Source organism: Haliaeetus albicilla, chromosome 10 (genome assembly GCF_947461875.1).
Source record: "Haliaeetus albicilla chromosome 10, bHalAlb1.1, whole genome shotgun sequence".
Lineage (NCBI taxonomy): Eukaryota > Metazoa > Chordata > Aves > Accipitriformes > Accipitridae > Haliaeetus > Haliaeetus albicilla.
Window position 1 is genome coordinate 41,054,382 of NC_091492.1, and position 19,349 is coordinate 41,073,730.

Below are 19,349 nucleotides of genomic sequence, written 5' to 3' on the forward strand. Positions count from 1 at the left end.
TGCCGGTGGGCACCGGGACATTTCCAGGCCTGGGAAGACCCTGGGGAAGTGTCGGGGCATGGACCGGCAGCGTCACCCCACACAGCAGGCAGCTGCCCTGGGCTGAACCGCCGGCGGTGACCCACCGTGTGTCCCCCCCCCCAGGTTGCATCTCCAGGCCACCAGACTCGGGTCTGTAAGAAACAGGAGTAGGGTGAAGTAATGGGAGGCTGAAGGTGAGAAGTTATTGGGAAAAGATGGGAAGACTGGGAAAAGGACCAAGAAGGATCATCGCTACGTCACGGTATAAACCAGAGCTGCACCCACATCTGCAGGCGAGGATGCAGCGTCTGTCCCTGGCTCGACCAGGGCACAGAGAACTTGGAAAAAGCACCAAGAGCAAAAAGGATGTCCCCAAAACTGAATGGCCTTGGGGTGAGGGACAATTACACACTGGGAGAAGAGGCAGCCCAGGCTGGTGGCTGGCTCCAACCTGGGCTAATGCGGCAGCGAGGGTCGCTCCCAGCTTGTTCCTTCTGTGTTTTTTCCACCCGTGACTCTCTCCTATCCATCCCCTGTCCATGCCATGGGCCTCGGGTTCCCTTTGCTCAGCTCAGCCATGGTGGGTTTCAGCCAAAAGAGCAGGGAGTTAATTATCTCCACAAACAACTCCGGGGAAGCAAAGTATTCCCTGGGCCTGGACCTGTTGCTCTGATGGGATTTCACAAGTGAAGATGTGGAGATGGGGGAAAAAAAAAAGAGCACTAACTTGGAGAAGAGCAGGTTGGGCTTCACATCGCTTCTGGGTGTCCTCAGGCACGAAAATGCCCATCCACAAGGTGCTCGGAAGGACGGTGTCCTCAGTCTGGAGTCAGACTGTGCTGCTGGTGGGACCTTCTCCCCCAAAACGGCAGTGAAAATCCCACAGGTTAATCGGTGAGATCACCAACGCTCAAGGCAACCACAGCTTCTCCCTGGGTTCAAGCATCCCCAGTGGTGACACAGCTCATGGATGGTGCCCAGGTCCAAAGCCTGCTCAATGCTGGGCTCACCAGAGATCTTTGGGAACGGGCAGGACGAGCATCCGTCGGTGGTGGCACAGGGAGAGCTGCTCGCCCCACGGGTCCCTTCCAGGCACCCCGGTGTGAGTCCTGGTCCTCTGCGACACCACAAACCCAGTGCAAAAGGATGGGATTCTGGTTTCAGTTTGCTTGGGGACAGATTGAACTCTGCATCTTAACCTCACGCTTTTAGCAGGTCACGCTTCCCCACGGCATCTAGTCTGGGTTCCCCATCTTGGATGTCATTCCCCAGCCAATATCCCTCCCGGAGGACAGCTTCCTCCTGAGCTGCCTTCCATCTACAGTGACGTACCCTAATTCTTCATGCACATAGTTAAACATCTTGTATTTTCCCCTTGAAGCATGCAAGGCACTGCCTAGATTAGTTAGTGATGAGCACACATGCTGCACCCCTCCTGTGGCAGCAGTGCAGAACAGCTCCTCTCCTCCAAAGCATCCTCAGGCACCTCCAGCTTTGGGTGCCCTCTCTAAGACACTGCAGAGTCCTAATTTTTCTCCCTCTGAAATCTGGGCACGTCTCAGCCCTGGTGCGCAGCTTTTGAACAGCGAAACATCAATGAATCCTGGTGTTCCCTTGATCCTCGGTGCCTAAAATCACCTTCTCCGAGCCCTTCCCCTCTGGGTGCCAGTGCTGCCTTCCTGCTGGGAGGACAAGGGACTTTACTGGAAGGGGCAGCTCGGGAGATGGAGCCGGGGGACAGACCCCCTCCCTGCGCAGGGGTTTCCTGGCTCTGCCCGTCTGCTGCTAGAGCCAGCTGAGGATTTTAAGGTTTTCCTTTTAGCGCCTGAACAACCTGTTTGAAAAGCAGAGCCCACATCTTTCCCAGCTGGCTCCCAGTTAGAGGAGATCGGAGAAATCTATGGCCCACGTTTGGATCGGAAAAGGGTGTTCTGGATGTCCCCAAGCCACAAAGTCCATCACACGTGGTTCCCTGTTGCAGCTGCCTGCTGAGCTGTGAAATTCAGTGCTTGGTCCTCAGCAGCACGAGGGCATCGCTTCTCCAAGTGCCGCTGATCTCCGCGGATGCTGTGGATGCTGATGCCAAGGGGTCCCAAGAAGTCCCACCCCAAACCACAGCCGAAACCCCGGGCCAGACCAACTGAAGTGCTCAGCCCCGACAGAATCAGCAGCATTTTTGTGGATTCAGGCTCAAATTAAGCTCATGTGAGAAAAACAATCCGGACACACAACCCGGAGAGATGCGTCACCCCGGGAGGTCTGATGCCACAAGCAGATCTGAACACAGGGCTGCTCGTGGGGACATGAGGCAAAACGCAGAGCTCGCCGTGGCAGTGCAGAGATAGAGATTTTTTTTTTTTTTTTAAAGGTATGCGGTTCTCAAAAAGAAAAAAAAAAAGGGAAAAAAAAGGCCCTGTGTTTGCAGCCAACACGTGTAATCTGTTGCAGCCCTTGTCAGACAAAACAGTTTTGCCGTAAGACAGCGATTCCCAGAGGGGAAAGGGGCGAAGTGAAAATACTTTATCAGCTGCGTACATATGTAAAGCGGTACCCTGGTTGAAAAGCAAAGCCTCTTTCCCTTTGAAAGCTGGGAAGGGAGAGACGGGAGGCGATTGCCTGAGAGCGGGGACAGAAATGACACAGGCACAAAGCCGAACGCAGCAAACCCCAGGCCTCCCTCCTAAAATATGCTTATCTCCCTATCGCACCAAAATAACTACCTAGCTGTTGCAAATATGTATTAAACAAACAATTCCAAACAAACCTGAGATGTGACTCAGTTTGGAAAACTCTTAAAATATACATGTGGTTTTTAATGTACAGAAATTATCGTTTAACTCCGACATTTAGTGCAGGTTCTACCGGAGTCCCTGGGGTCAGCAGGGGAAGTGTCCATCTCCCCAGATTTCTGTGCCACCAGGTTGGGTGGTTTTTGAGATGGGTGGAATCACATCCCTGCCCGGATTTAACAAGTGATCCTCGGGCAGGAGCCGCCAGCAGACAAGGGCTCTTTCTCCCGCTCCGAATTCAAGGTGTGTTTAAAAGGCTGGGAATACCGAGACCTGGACACACGGCATAAATCAGCCCTTGGGTTTCCAGGACAAGTGGACTCCGCTGGCAACAAGTGTGCTGGCTGTCGTAGTCCCCAGCGGAGGCTTCTCCCTCTCCATCCATCAGCGAGAGACCTGAGAAAATGGGAAAAAAAAAAATTAATGCCACGCAGCAGCTCCCTGCCACCGCTGGAGAGGCGGTGAGGGGGACTCGAGTGTGGCACTGCCGGGCTCGGGGGGGACATGAAGTGCCCGGCTCCATCCCGGGCACGGCCGGCTAGTCCAGAGGGATGGAGAGCTTGGAGAGAGAACGAAATGCCGGGGCGCTTCCCGTGAATACGGATGCACACAGGCAGGAGGGAGGTAAGAAACGGGATGGGGGGAGGAACCGGAGAAAAGAAAGGAGAGAAGGAGGAGAAGAAAGAGAAGGAGAAGAGGCGGCGGGGGGAGAGGGAAGGAGCACGCGCGCGTGCCCATCTGGGCGATGCATCACATTGAAATTGTCCCGCATTAAAAATTCACCAGCCAGTGAATTTTCAAGGGATTTGTAGTAATTAGATGACAAAATGCTGGCAAATCTCAGGCTTGCCAAAGATGTTACTCAGGGGTCAAAGACTCGACACTTTTGGCTGGGTAATTTGTAAGTGTCAATCACACTCAGCCATCAGAGAGAAAGGAGAGATCTAACGGCTGAATCCTAACGAAGTCCAAGGCTCCTGCCTGCCGTCCATCGCCCCCACCGCCCCCCTCCCGCCTCACGCAGCCGCACTCACTGGGCGCACGGGGCTCCAGCCACACCAGCTGAAACCACGGAGCGGGGTGGGTTTTTGGGGTTTTTTTAGATTAAAAAAAAAACCCAAACAACTTCCCAGTTTTCATTTTTCAGCCCCAATTTCAGGTGGGAGGAGCGTCTGCTCTAGTTTGCAGCTGCCCGGGGGGGTGATGTGCCTGTCCCGTTTATCGTGCCGGGGAGGGTAGGATGGTGAGCTGCGACTTGCCGGGGCAGCGATCGCCCGGCATCACTTCTTCTGACACGTGCTTAAAATTGCTCCTGGGACGGTCTGTCTTCCCGTTTCCCGGGGCTTGCTTAGCCCAGGCTGACACACTGGGCTGGGTTCGGCTGAAAAATGAAATTAAAACAGCTCCTGCCTGCAATCTGCCTGTTTCTGCCTCCCCACCAGGTGTTACGGAGCCTTTGGAGCCACCGGCACCACCGCACGGCTTGTCTCTGCCTGCCTCAGCTCTGTCGAAATAACCTGGGTTAATTTAGACACTGGTGGGATGCTCCCAGAGCGGCTGGAGGGGGGGGTCCCGCTTCGGGCCGAGCCGGTGGTGGCAGCTCGTGCCGCACACCCACCTGGAGCCTGGGGGAGAAAAGAAATTAAAAGGTTTTCTACTTCATCGGCTTAGAAATCAGACCACAAAATGCAAAAATAAAGGTTTACCCAAAGCGTCACGAGAGATCTCTGCCCCGGCCATATACGAAGTCCCGCTTGGGGCTTGGGCAGGGCTCGGAGGCTCGGCAGGAGGGATAAGGCTGAGTTTAAGCCTGGTCTTTGCTGCCTGGTTTCTCCAGGCACGGTGGACCCCACACAGGCAGGATACGGCCCCACGGGGACGGCTGCCCAGAGACTTAGTGTATGGCCAGGACAGAGATCTCTCGTGGCGCTTTGGAGGAAGCTTTATTTTGCATTTTGTGGTCTGATTTCTAAGCTGATGAAGTAGAAAACCTTTGGACTGATCAGAGGGCAGCACCCAAGCACTTTTCCAGCCCCATCGGCATCAGCGGGACGGCTGCTAACACAGGCTACACTTAACTCCAAAAAGATTTTAGGTCACCAAACATGGGAGAGGCAGGAGCACGATTTTCCCTCTGTCTCTCGTGGCTTATAAAGCTGTCCTCATTACACCTGCTAAATCCCATCTCCAGTTTTGGGCCGTGAGGGACGGTTTAAGCTGTAGGGAAGGGATGGAGGGGCACGGGGGGGCTCCGGCCACCAGCTCTGCAGCTGCTGGGGCATCGAGAGCATCCATCGTACCCCAAGGAAAAACACTCTGCACACCCCAAAACTCCCTTCCAACGCACTTAAATAAGCCAAGTCACAGGGCAAAAAAAAAAAAAAAAAAAAGATTTGTTTGCTCCATGCCACCCAGCGTGCTAAATTTTGTGAGCGTCCTCAATCCAGCGGCGCAGGGAGGGCAGAGGTGGCGAGGGAGAGCGGAAGGGCAGGAGGAAAATCGCCTTTGGCCAGAGTTGCTGTGGTTTATTTCGAATCCACTGCAATTCCTTGCTGTAGGACAGCAGGGCTGTAATATCTGGTAACTCAGCCAAGCAGCAGCGTGGTGCTCTCCAGCCATTGCGCTGCCCTATATAAGGGAGCTAAGGGGACTGTAAAAGTGGCTATAGGTTTCTCCTCAATTTAAAAAGTCATTTAGCAGCTGCAAAACACCGCCTGGCAACAGCCGGCCCTCGGAGGGGCAGCCTTCCTTCAGCTACTCATCAGCTGCATTTTGAGCTTCTATTCTGCGTATTTAAATAGCCCGAATCACGCACCGAGATCTGCAGAGGTGGTTTTCCATTTTTTTTCTTTCTCTTAACTTTATCTAACATCATCTTAAGGTGCTGCTACAGGAGGATTCGTTGGGAAGCAGCAGCTGATCTGCTGTAGGGAAGGACTCTGTGACCTCCTGAGCGCCTGTCGCTGCTGCTCCGTCCGGCATCGAGCACTTGGGAGCCATCTCCCTCGAGCAGCGGGTGCCTGTGGGGCAGCACCTCCTCCTCTTCCTCGCCTGCTGCCGGCAGATGAAGACCAACAGCCCACCTCACTGCGCCTGAACGCAGCTCCTACCACTGCCTCGCTCGCTCTCACGGGGGAAAATTAACCAGCAGACAAAGCAAAATCTGAATTTTGGTGGAATGAACACAAAGAAAACCGTTTTTCCCCCAAGATCACCTCTCCAGACACACACTACAGACCTCCCTCTTACTTTCCTACACTTATTCCCCTTGTTAGGTAGCACGTTCTGCAATCGCTGTCCCAGCAGCTCTGCTAAGCCCTGAGCTGGAGATGTCACGCGTGGGGACGTGATGACACCGGCCCCGTACCCTCCGGTCCACGGGGGCTGCAGGGCAGAAGCACCGGCAGGACGCACGGACCAGGCACGCCGATGCCCATCAGCCCAGCACGGTCCCGGGGCTGGAAGAGCGAGCTGAGCCTAATTACGTGGCACTAATTATGGACTGTGGAACGTAGGGATCTGTGCTGCTGCAGGTCCAGGCCTGGCTGCCGCTGCCCCACGGCAGGGGAGGTCGGACGCCATCCCTTCTCCGGGGTCCTTCCCCGTCGCTGCTCTCCCCACTCTGGCGCTGGCATCGCTTTCCGTATTTCACCAATTCAGGTCACACCGTGCAGACACCCGCCTCAGCCAACGTCTGTTCATATTCTCTCTGCCTCTCTTCCTAGCTCCAGTTTGGGGTGAAAGCCTCCCTTATTAGCCAATTTGGATACCTATTTACTGTGAATTACTGAGCCTGATTATTATTCATGAATGGCTAAGTCTGAAATCTCAAGCCCTGCCATGCAATTTCTCTCCCTCTCCAATGCATATATTTAGGGAAAACAAGAGGCAGCGTGTCTCAGCCACACGCAGCCATGCTCCGGGGTTGGAAAGCTGCACGCTGCCTCCTCGCTCTCCTGTTTTATTTTCCGGTGAGGAACGTGGTGGGGGAAGCTGGAAGGCGGTGGTGCCGCCGAATGCCAGTCACGGTGCGACCCGGGGTAAGGTCCAGACGTGCCGTGATATTACGGAGAAGCTCATGCTCCCCAAAATCTCCAGCCAGCACCCCAGCCAACCGTCCCCGCAGGTGGCTGCAGCCCAGGGCAATGCCAGTTTGTTGCCGTCCCCTTCCACGATGGGGTCCAGCTACTGGGAGTCACCTTGGCTGGGGCTGAACGCGGCTGATCCGTGGCAATCAGCTACCCAGTGGCGACTCGTCCAATCCCTCAGACACGGTCAGAATATTTTAATGCTGGCTGCAGGGAAGGTAAAGGAGTTTTCCGTGCAAGGCGGAGAAATGATGGAGCAGCAGCAGCAGCATCCCTTGGCTAATCCTCCGGCAAGGGAGAAGCGAACAAGGTTTGCAACTGCAAAGGGCTGGTGAAAGGAGGAAGGGAGACAATTAGGAGCTGAAGAAAAGCAAACCCCGACTGCCAGTTAAAACAGGAGTTTGCAGCACACCTGCACAGCCGGCAGGGAGCCGGGCTGCTCCCGGCGGGGATGCGGGAATGGGCACGGCGCGCAGCTGCTTCCACCTGTAGATCTGCACCGTGCTTTGAAAATGGGGAAACCGAGGCAGCGAGGGAAGGTCTCCGCGGGAAAGCATCGCTCCACCAGCCTGCCTTCGCACTGCTGCTTCCATCTCAAGGGAGCAGCAACCGAACGCTGGCTTTTTTTAAAAGCCCAAACCCCTGCTGCGTGTTTCCTGCCACATCTTGCTCAGGAAGACGACTTCAAGCATGCACAGACACCACACTTACTGCCTCTGTGAGCAGACAAGCAAAGCTGGTAGAGTTACCGGGGAGAAGGGGATGGCTGCCAACGCCAACAGCCAGACAGAAAGGCTTGAGATCCCAGAGCTCCTGCCTGGACCTGGCAGCTGGGCTGGAAAGCAGCAAGAAAAACACCGGGGGACGCGAGCGTTTTCTGCAGCTCTGGCAAAGGGCTGGTGAACGGCATTGACGGCGCTTGCTGCGAAGACACAGGCTTGCTTGGCCCTTCAGCGCTTCCCAGAGCCCGGCTCTTGTGGGGCACACTCGGGAGGAAGACTTCGCAAAGGCATGACGGGACTAAAGGGATGAGAAGAGCTGAAATTCGTGATCCAACGCTGGTAGGCAGGACCAGCGCGACGGCGATGAAAAGAAGCCACCCGCGGCTGGGCAGAGGGATGGGGGCACGTTGCAAGCAGCAGCGGTTCAAGCTCGCAGCTCAGGAAAACAACAGCTCGCGGAGCAGAATGCTACCTGCCTGTCCGTGCCTGCACCGAGTCCCCCGCCTCCTTCCGTGGGACGGCGAGAAAAACAACAGGGATGGTGGTCAAGAGTTTTTCCAAAGGCGACGAGTCACTTTGAGCGATCGAAGAGGGCACCGGCACACAGCCCGGCTCCGAGAGCAGCGGGAAGCATCGCTCGGCAGAGACACCCAGCCCTGGAAGGAGAGGGACCCGCGGCGCCCAGCAAAACCCCGGCCCGTTGGATATCCATCCTCTCTGCATTGACTTGCTTGCTGTCCCCTTAAGTAGATAACAGCCCACACAGGCCTCTGGCAACAGGCAGCAATAAAGTAAAGCTAGTTTTACATTAAAAGCCGTTAACCCTCTAATTCAGTAAAAAGGCTGCATTTGAATAATATCCTAATCCAATTCCAGAGCCGGCCCTGGGGAGCGGGGATACGGCGGGTGCCTGGGGAACAGCCGCAGCCGTCACGGCTCCCGCCGCCGTCCAGCTCGCCGGGGTCTCGCCCCGGACAAAACCGTCGCAACCCGGCAAAAACCCAGAGAAAAACCCCCAGAGCTCATCTGCTGGAGCCCGAAAGAACCCGGGCAGCCCCCGGGATCTCTCCCCCGGAGCGCTGCGTGATGACTTGGGCAGGGGCAGAGGCTTGGAGGCTGCTCGTTCCCCTCTTGCCATGGGCACAGCCTGGATAGAAGGCACCCACCCCAAAAAGGACACCCAGAGAAGATGAGCGTCGCGCCCTAAAAGCGCCCAGATCCTCCCCAGGGAGCACGGGGCAGCTGAGGGGTGACCAGCACCCACGGTGACACCAGCCCTGCGGTGTCAAGAGCCACCAAAATGAGGGGACCAGGGCTACAGCTCATCATAGCCCAATTACCGCAATTAGGGTGCAATCATTTGTTATAGATACAACCTTTCTGAATAATAGTTTCCGCTGAAAGAAACTGTTATCGCCCCCGAACAAAATAAGCGTATTGCGATGGTGTTCAGCTGGAGAGGTACCGCCAAGGTTAAGGACCGGTGGGAGGCTATTTCCCAGGTTTAACTACATGGACAGTTAAGAGAGTTTGCATTATTTTATCATTAGGATTGTTTCAGACTGGGGGGAAAAAAAAAAAAAAGGCAGCGGGGAGTGATGAATTTCCTGCAGACCTACTTAGGCATTCATTTTCATTCCGGGTAATTAGCAGGTATATGCTCGTTTTCAGAAAATTCCCGTTAAACCCTCTGTAATTTTAGGGGTGCAACGTGTGGGATTCTCAATACGTAACAAAGAAGTCGAGTCTTTGCTTGTGGAGTAGGAATTAACTCAAACTGTTCTCCAGAGCTGCGATCAGCACTTTCATAATTAATGTACGGGCATATATATCTGTATACACATACACAGCCCCCCCCCCCCCGCACACATCAAACAGATTTCCTTGATACCAAATTGCCTGAAAAATTAACCAATGTCAAACTGCTCAACAAGATAAGTATCATTAAGGGAAAAAGAAAATCTTCATTATGTTTGAAGGTACGGAAAAAAAACCCTCATGAATGTTTTCTAGCCTGTTTCCAGACTGGGAAATAACATGTTTTAAAACATATCAAAGGGTTAAATTAATTTTCATTAAAATTTAAATTTAAGAAGGCTCCCTCTCTTCTTTCCTCCCTCCTCCCCCTTTGAACGTTTGACTGGCAACCATTTCATATTTCAATCTCGGCAGAACAAATTGAATTAGATGTTGAAACCAAACTCTGCTCTGTTCTCTAAAGCCTACATGCTCTGCTTGCGCTAATCCTTTTCGTCGCCGCTGCAGACCTCAGAGACGCTCAGCAAGAAACCTGCCCCGCCACAAAAGACAATGAAGGGAGAGGGGGGAAAAAAAAAACCAACCCAGGAAAAAAAAAAAAAAAACAAAACACCGGGAAATTCCATCCCCAACCTGCAACGCCGCCGCAAAGCTTCACTTAAATCGTGTGCTGGGTGACCCATGTGCCTGGAAGGGATCCTGCCCGGCTCCTCCATCCTCTGTGCCAGCTGTCAGCTTGTGGCGAGCGCTGCCAGTCGGTCCTTCACCCCCAGGATGCTAAAGCCCCATTTCTCTGCGGCGATCACCATTTCAGCTGATGCTCTTTGACAGCGCTGCTCCAACACCCGTGCCTCAGTTTACCTGCACGTCCACCGACCGCAAGCGCCTGCCTGCTGTGGGGCAGGGTAGATGCGGGAAGGGATGAGCATTTTACGCCGCAGCCCTGCAGAGGTCCCAAGGGGACACTTCTGAATTCTGGGGGGTCTGTCCCCCGAGCCCCACAGCAGGAAAGCCCGGTGTTGGGAGCTGGGAAGCCATTCAAAGGCAGCAGAAGGGCTCTCGAGCTGCGGCACGGTTTGGGGGGGACTGGCACGGGGTGTCACAGCTCTGGGCACTGAGCTGCAGCGCTCAGCCTCCTCCTGGGGGTCCACACAAAGGGCTGGGGAGCTGGCGAGCCTTGAGCCCACCGGTGCTGAGCCCAGGGCCCCACGGGAGGACCGGTTTCGGGGAGGAGGTTTGCAGAGGAGCTAGGACAGGATGGATCCAAAAGCGCCAGGCTTGCCTGGGCTCCGAGCAATGCTGTCTGTCCTGCCCCTCCTGCGCTGCTCCATCCCTCCCCAGCTCCATCCCTCCGAGCTCCATCCCTCCCCAGCTCCATCCCTCCCCAGCTCCATCCCTCTGAGCTCCATCCCTCCCCAGCTCCATCCCTCCCCAGCTCCATCCCTCCCCAGCTCCATCCTCGGGCTAGCTGCTGGAGAAGGTGTTAACAGCACGTACACCTGGAGGCATCCTTAAATCAGAGCTGCTCCAAGGGAACAAATGTTATCTCGAGGCCCCGGCACTTACTGCAGATGCACTGCATGAAGCAGGCAGTTATTTAACCCAACTCGGATTATTCCTGCCGTCACGTAAGCACCTTCCCTTTCATCAGGAGGGCCCCGGTGCTGTGCTTGTGCCCGGCGCTTGCAGCAGCCCGGGAAGGCAGATGTATTAGCAGGGTTATTGGTCGGCTCTAGGCCCAGATGCGCTCGCTATTCAGGCGGCCAGCGGTGTTGTGGGTTGAACAAAAGTCCGGTAATAAGTAAGGTTATGAGCATCCCACTGCTAGGTGTATTGGGTACCGCCTAGCAGCAATAGGCAGATATTGCCGAGAGGAAAACAGCCTCTCCAGCACTAATGTGCATCGCACACACAAACACACGCCAGCGAGCACGGGGGCGGCTTCCCGGCGCCGATACGCAGAGGACAGCCCCGGCTTTTCCCCCGGCACGGTGGGCTCAGCGCCGCTTCGGATGCGTGCAGCACCCAGCCCTAGCAGCACCCTGAAAAGCAGGGGTCCCCCTGGGCCACTTGGATGAGATTTAGGAACCGGTGTCGCTTCTGCGGCTGTAAAAATGGGAGCCGGAAGGTGTCAAAAAATCATCCCCTTGGCGGTGTTGAGCAAACACAGCGTTGCTAGAGAAAGTGCCGCAGGGACTTTCTCCCCAGCGTGAAGGATTTGTCAACCCAGCGCCCTGTAGGCAGCACACCAGCGCGACGCGCTTGTTTCTCTTGGCCCTGCCTGAGTTTCTCGGCACAGGACGGGGTTTCATCACCATGGAGGTGGGTGGCCAGTCCCTCGGTGGATGGAAAAAGAGGGGCAGAGTGGAGTTCGAAGGGACCCAGGAGCCTCCCTGGTGTTTTTACCGCACTTCACTGGATGCTGTGGCTGGTGAACAGGTTTCCTACCAGCAATCCAGGGTTTTCACCGTGGCCAAAAACACACGCAAAGGAGATCCATGAGCCTGTCTCGCCTCTCTTGAGCCCACACAGGGTTTGCTAGGTGGTCTCAAAAGGAGGTGGGGGGCTGGCTGAACTGCACGGTGTTTGACCACAGGGATCTATTTAGTCCTGGCTCCCTCCTGCCAACCTCCGCCATCCCACACTCTCCAAGCTCTAGAGATGCTACTCCAAGAAGACACACGCCAAGAAGAAGCCATGCCAGCCAGGACTCAAGACGGCATGAATTAGACCTTGGGGTGCTTGCTGCCCTCGGAGGGAGCGAAGCCACGGAGACTGTGGGTGCCGGCAGGGAAAAGGCCTTTGCCAAACTATCCGTTTTGTGGTGGCAGCTGCAGGCTGGTCTCCAAACAGGCGCTTTTTTTTTTTTTTTGGCAGCCCATCTGTTCTCCCCCAACCACAGCGAGGGCCAATTCGCAACTCGGCAGCGATTTCTGCTGCAACAGCAGTTCTGCTGGCTTCCCTTGTAGGAAAGCAAACACACACACCGGGGAGGCACAGAGAAACACAAGCAGTGCACGCGTTCACTTCAATGCGGAGCCTAAACCGAGCCCAAATCTGGGCTATACCCCCTGAGATTACGGCTATGAGTCTGCGGGGTGACAGGGAGGAGAGGCAGCGGGTGGCATCCCGGCTCGGAGGATGCTGAGCCTTTGCAATGCCACTTTCTTCTCCTCCTGGCACTGCCAACCCTGTGGCAGCCCAAGGCGTTTTAACCTTTATGGCCAGCTGTGCCCTGCCACAGCCCCACCGCCCCACTACCCACCTCATCGCACGGCAGGCGGCTGCTAGATGGCCTCGTCTTTGTTGCTCTCCTCCTCTTCCAGATGCTCCAGGATTTCATTCAAAACCTCCGATCGTTTTCTCTTCTTCGGGGAGTCTGTCCAGGCCAGGGTGGTAGCGAAGGGGATGCGGGAGAAGAAGAAAAGCAAAGATTACAACCCGGGTCCACACATAACCGCTTCCAGCTCATCTCCTGCTACCTCCAGCCCCACTCATCCCCTTCCCAGGTAAAGCCCCTCAACCATCATCTAGTTCTCCTCACCAGCCAGACCCTGGCAGGACACCGTGGCTGGAGGGGTGACTCCATACCTACCACCCGTGCTTTGATTCACAGGCTTTGCTGGAAGCAAACGGCCCCAGCGTCCAAACAGGACTCACTGGTGATGATGACCCTTCCTACTGACCCCAGTTCACCCATCCCCTGTCCAAAAGTGGTCGTACGACCAATCTAGACACCAGCTTTGGTTCAAGAAGGCTCTTGGCGGCACGCAGAGCCACCAGCATCCTTGCTGAGACATGAGCCCAGCCTGCATCTCCCACCTTGGCTGGCAGTGGGTGAAGGCAAGAGGCTGGCTCTTCCCCAGCTCCTGGGGCAAAGATGTTCCTGCTTTGCTTCTCCTGCCCCACACTGACAGAACTGTCCTGTGACCCCCCTCCGGCATCATCACACTCCCGAAACTGCTGTGGGGCGCAGCACCGTGCACGCATCCCTCTCCACGGATGCTACAGCCTGCGGGAGGGCGAGAAATCCCCCCCGGGGCTGCCAGCACCTGAGCGAGCATCCCAAACCCGCATCGCTGCCCGGTACCAGGGGTGACAAAGCCATTTGGTCCCTGTGCTGAGGCCGATGTCGGCGTTGCTTCTTCTTCGCCGGGCAAGAAGTGCCTGCTCGGCAGGAGCTGCGGCACAGCCCCCTCTCCCCCCACTCGCTCCCCAGCCAGCGGCTCTCGCTTGCGAGCAGCACATGGAGAACAGCTGTTTAAATCCTGCTTTCAGACATCAAAAGCCTCGCTGGGTTTCTCAAACAAACAAACATACCATAGGACTAAAGAAAAGGTGTAAAATAAATAAATGGAACAAGCTGTGCATTTTCTTTTAGTATTACAGCTGCTGCGGGAGATAAACAACAAGTAAATGTCACAAAACATCAATACAGAAGAAATTAACCTGACAAAAGCTCACATCCCCCCCCTCCGCCTCCCCCCCAACTCCCAACAATTTTGCATTTCTGGAGTTCCCATCTAATGATTTTATTTTTCAATTAATTCCTTGACAGTGCGCCAGAATCCGCCTCCCTCCCCACCGGGGGCTGCAGGGACGGGCAGGGGGACTGGGGTGCCAGCGGCCCCCGCTCTCCTCCCAGCGCCCACCCCACCAAGCTCGGGGGAGCCAAGGGGGGCTGCAAGGTGCCAACCCGGGACCCTCCAGCAGCTCTTCCCAGTTCAACCATCCAAAGACACGAGGGACAACCCACCCCAGAGGAAGGTGCCAGCTCAGCGGTTCTCCCTCCCCTTTACTCTGCCCTCCTGGCTCCTGCTCGCCTGGCCAGCCTTGCGCTCAGGGCTCAAAAATGGCATCGAACATCATCTCGGCTCCCAAATCCATAGCAGGGATGAGTTTGTCCCCCAACTGCCACCCCTTCCCCACCAGACTCTGATGTGCCCCACGCAGAGGCGATGGCGGGGGTTGCGCGGCGGAGGGGATGCTGGATGCGGGATGCTGGATGCGGGGTGCCGGATGCGGGGTGCTAAGGGAGCATCCCCAAGCAGTGTGGTGCACCCAGAGGACCTGCCGGGGCACGGGCAGGGGGCTGGCAGGGCAAACGGCCCCCACCGCGTGCTCCAGATTCACCGGCTCAGCCACGGCACCGTCGGGAAGCACTGGGAGCATTCCCCCAACCCACCTAACAAGGAGGAAAAGGGGGAAAAAAAAAAACCAACCCAACCCAGGAGGGTGGGGAAGCGAATTGGTTCGACTTCCGTTCTGCTGCTCCAAGCTGGTTAAGGTTTGCCCGCTAACGATCCCATTTGCTTCCTTTAAACAATAGCCAAAGCCGGCAGGGGTGGGCTGAGAGGGGGATTACCACGGGATTAGAACGTGGCAGGGTTGCGGATGCCACGCTAATCCTGCAGGGTTTTACTCTCCGGCTACGGCATGTGTTTGCATTAGTTACAGATGCTCTCTCAAAAAAAAAAAAAAAAAAAAATCGAAAAAAATAAAAAAGAAGAAAGGAGAAAAAAGGAAGCCCAAAAGGCTGGGAGGTGAGGGTGAGCACGGCAGGTCTGTAATGCAGCCGGGAGGTAAAAGGAGCAGCTTGGGGTTCTGCGGCCGAAGGAGAAGCAACCTGGGAAAGGTGACAGGCACAGGGAAGACTCTTCCCACCCTGGCGGGGAAGGCACAAGGATCGGGTCCAGAGTGGAGCAAAACCTCCTGCAAACCCTCGGCTTCCAGCAAACACCGGTAAATAACCAAGGGCGAGCCACAGTGGGGCTCCGCTGCTTTACACCCACCCGCAGCCCTCTGCTGAGACCAGGGGCCTCGCTGGAAACGCTCTCACAACTAAAATACAAGCCAGACCCCCTCCTCGTGCACCTCTCATTCCCCCACCCCGCAGCCTCCGCATCCCCTCTTTCCACCCCATCCTTCCTATAAACTGCCCCCCCCCCCAGCCATTCCTTCCCCTTCCCACGTCTCGCGCAGAATTCCCCATCTGTCAATTTAATTCTTTGATCGATGGGAAAGAGCAGGAAAAAAACGGCCCGGCACAGCTGGCTTCCCAAGTTAGCCCTGGCAGGATACCGCCAGCCCCGCTGGTGACGGCTGAGCGCAATGTTTGTGAAGCGCAGAGAACACAAGTCAATAGTAATTTAGCTGGATTGGGAGCAAGTACCTTCCCTGCACGGACCGCGAGCTCCCGGGAGAGAGGGAGCGCGCGCACGCTGAGGGTATCGCCGCCTTCCTCGCAAATCTTCCCCCCCCGGCGAGGCTCGCCGGGATGGAGTCGCAGCGGCAACCGTCGCCCCGTGCCGGGCAAGCGAGGGAAGAAAAAAGGGGATGGAGCTGTTGGCAGACCTTTCGTGGGCTGCGGTTACGGGATGGTGGGGATGCAGGGTCTGCACTGGGGCTCTGGATGCGACCCCAGAGCGCTCCCTCCTACGCAGGGCTCAGATCCGGATCTGCCCCTCGGCTGGCAATTTAGCCGCAGGCCATTGGGAGCCCTTTGTTGCTATTTTGGCGGAGCCAAAATATTCTCCCTGCTGGTTTCAAAGATGCCGGTGATCCTTGTTTTCCAAAGGGAGGGTTCCCGCTCCCCAAATGAGGGCTGAGCTGTTGCTGGTGGCAGGGTTCACGCATCCCTCGCTGCCCTGATGTAGCGTTTGCCACGACCCTGCTCCACATTAGGGTCCGGATTAGGGGCCCCAAGGCCAACCGTTGGCCAACCTTTCCGTGGCTTCTCCTCACCACGTTACAGTAGGTAAGTCTCTTTATCCACAGCAGCATCAAATCCTCCCCTGGCTGGAAAGCTCCTGGGCTTTCCAGCCACCTTGCAGCAGCAGGTCCCACGAATTAACAACACGTAGTGGGGTGCAATTAAAACTCAAAAGAAACGAGCAAAAAGGCTTAAACCTCTCTCAGACCGTGCTCGGAGGCAGGAGAGCAAGCGCGAGGTGTAGTGCTGCAGTCCCAGCCATCAGGGCTGGGCTGTGGCTTCGCTCCTGACAGCATTACTGAAACCATCTCTGGCAGCTGGTGACCACTTCTGGGGTCCTCACTTTCCCCTGGAACATTACAAAGACTCAGAACAAGCCATAAAGAATGACCTGAAAACTACACGAAATGGGAAGGAAGCCTATTCCATTTTATTGCATCTATTAGACCTATTGAAAAGATGGCTCAGAAGTGGCTTGATTGCCATGACAAACGCCTACACGGAGAAAAGATTTAGGAGACCAGACCTCTCTTTAACCTAACAAATAACAGCAGAGTGAGACCTGGGAACTAGAAGCCAAATCTCTATAAATGGTGTCTAGAAATAAGGTGCATAATTGCAGCAGAGAGAATTCAGTGGTAGGATGTGTCTCTCGCAGCCCAGGTCTAGACTTTACAAAGTATTTCCTTGCTAAGACAAAAAGGACGGGGCTGACACCGGAGCCGCTGGGTGAGGAGTTTTGGCTGCTGCTACTCCAGACACCAGCCTGAAAGACCAAGGTGGCTCTTTCAAAGCTGGAGATGCAGAAATCTGCTGTGATGGAAGCAAGATGGAGCAGGATGAGCTCATTGCTCGAGTCAAACTCGCCAACACACCCAGGGGAGCGCAGGTCACCGTGTTGTCCCACTGGACCTGGGTGATAATAACCCCCCAGGCCTTATGGCAATCTTCTCACCCTCTGTTAGCGCTCTGCAGCCTCTCCTACACACAGGTCCACCGCGTGCTAACTGTGGAAACATTTGTGCATCACTGTTGTGTCCACAGCAACCCAGAAACTGCATAAAAAAGAGGAAATGGAAGAGGAAGAGGAAGGAGCTTTTTAAAATACTTAAATTCCAATTGCATAAAACTTGGGAGAAATGCGTGCGAAAGCCCCGTGGCGTGGGCAGTCTCAGTCCTTTGTCCTGCTTTAACACTTTTACCTCTTCTGGTATGTGCAAAGTCCTTGGCACGCTCCCTGGCTGCTTTTATTTCTGTGCAATAACCAGGAAAAGGGCCAGGAGCAGCAGAGGCCACATGTTACCCTGTACTGATGGCACAGCACTGCCAACACGGCTTGATACAAACACACAACGCTGCTACAGCAAGACCAGCCTCTCCAAACAGCATGAGCGGCTTGTGGTGTCGGAGGTCTCCAGGTCCAAAAGGATCACAGGAGACGTTCAGAGAAATAAAAAAAAAAAACCTCTCCCACGGGATGGCAATGCTCAACCCTGCCAAGAAATTTAGGGCAGGAAACAAGGAATAAGCTGAGTTGGATGGTGGGATAAAACCCACCCCATCCACCACGCTGTGCCTTTTGAAGGCATCTGCCTCCCTGTCCTGCTTCTCCGACGCTGCTGGCTGGGCTTGGCTTGGGGAGCAACACGAGGACAGCAGCAGCAGCGGCTTTTGGTGGGAAAGAGCAGCTGAAGACACCAGGGACCTCGGTCTTGACTTTGTTTCCTGAGCCTCGATGACTCAAAATCATCTTTTCTCTCCCATTCCCAGCTCCATCCCTTCCTACTTGGAGATCAGGAACCACATAGGCCCGACCGCTACAGCCTGCAAAGCTGTGGGAAGACCCTCACAAGTCACCCGCACTGAGGTGGGAGAGGAAAACTCATGGGGACATCCACGAACAGCACACGGATGTCCGAGATGCTCCTACACCTTGTGGGGAGAGGAGGAAAGCGGGGGGAAATGCGTATCGGCAGGAAAAAGCCAGCTTGGTTTCTGGTCGGCAGAATCCATTCTGCATCACCAGTGAAACGAGACGCGCGGTCTCAGCCTGGCTGTTTGGTAGGCTGAAGGCGTGGGGAGGATTCGGGGCAGGGCAGCAATGCTGTGCATGCTCTGTATCCTCTCCACCCTGGCTCCACGTGGGAAAATCAGCTTGCAGCTACGCTGGGGAGGAAACATGAAGGAGCATCCCCACGGCAGCTGAAGGCAGAGTGGCAGCTGCAGCTTCTCCCTCTTTATCGCTATCGCTTTCTGCAGACCCACAGCAAAAGGGACACGGCGCAGCTCCCTCCCTTCCTCAGGGCCGCCGGGCATCACTGCCAGAAATCGCGCAGCAAGCCCGCCTCGAAATCAGGAGAGGGCAATTCCCGAAGAAATAAAATCCCACCCGTGAAACTCCAGCCTGGCAGTGCAGTGCGGAGAGGCTGAGACCCGGTCCCAGGCACCAGGCAGCCCCAGGTGCCCGCTAGCGTGCCCCAGATGGGCTTTGTTACGGAGATCCGCTTCTGGCAGATCCCGCTCTGCTGCAGGATTAGCTAGCTACCAGCAGTTTTGCAGCGGAGGACGTGCGTGTGCACCACCCGGGGCTGAAGTCACCGAATGTTATTTCTCTCCCCTCGAGATGGGCTGGAGCGCAGTGATGACTGCTGCCTTCAATCGCATTTTCAGTCCCTAAAGATGGGGAGCGATAACCTTGCTCCTTTTTTTCAGACAAGCCCCCTGGAGCCACCAGAGCTCCAAGGCAGCATCCCTCCTGGGATGTGAAAACGCTTTTCTGCCGCTCTCCCAGCGTCCCCACCTCGGTGAGGAAGATCCCGGACAAGCGGGCTGGAGCAAATGCAGACAGAAATTGGGAAGCAAGCTGAGCCTGGGGGAAACAGGGACGCGACAGAGCTCGCAGGCAGCAGCCAGCATCTGCTGCAAGTCTGCAGCTACCGTAAAGCCAAGACTATTTTTTCCCCCTAGACTGAGCAGAGTAGAAAGGGAGAAAGGAGATCCTCAATAGAAAATGGGGTGCATGAAACACCTCACCCGCTGCCTTCTCCACCCGGGTGGAGACTCACATTACTGCGATCGAGCATGATGTGTCACCCCTCCAGCGCCGGGTTCTGGGTGGGCACATCCATCCCCAGCAGTGCCTGCCCTTGACGGCTGCCTCACGCATGCCCCCAGCAGCACAGCTCTACACCCAGGCTATTCCACGCACCTCGACGCCGCCGTGCTCCTTTTGGTCTCCTTTTCGGCACCGTGCTGGAGA

The 19,349-nt window shown here is 55.6% G+C and overlaps 1 protein-coding gene across 1 annotated transcript in view; it reads right to left on the reverse strand.

The window, feature by feature from the left end:
• Positions 1-2,813: 2,813 nt before the first annotated feature.
• Positions 2,814-19,349, reverse strand: part of RBM19 (RNA binding motif protein 19) — a 70,289-nt gene continuing 53,753 nt past the window's right edge. The window contains exons 24-25 of the mRNA XM_069795315.1: positions 12,644-12,757; positions 2,814-3,206 (exon numbers count right to left, since the gene is read on the reverse strand). Of these exons, the coding sequence (XP_069651416.1) occupies positions 12,666-12,757 (92 nt within the window). The 3' untranslated portion in view covers positions 2,814-3,206; positions 12,644-12,665. The remainder of the gene's footprint in view (positions 3,207-12,643; positions 12,758-19,349) is intronic.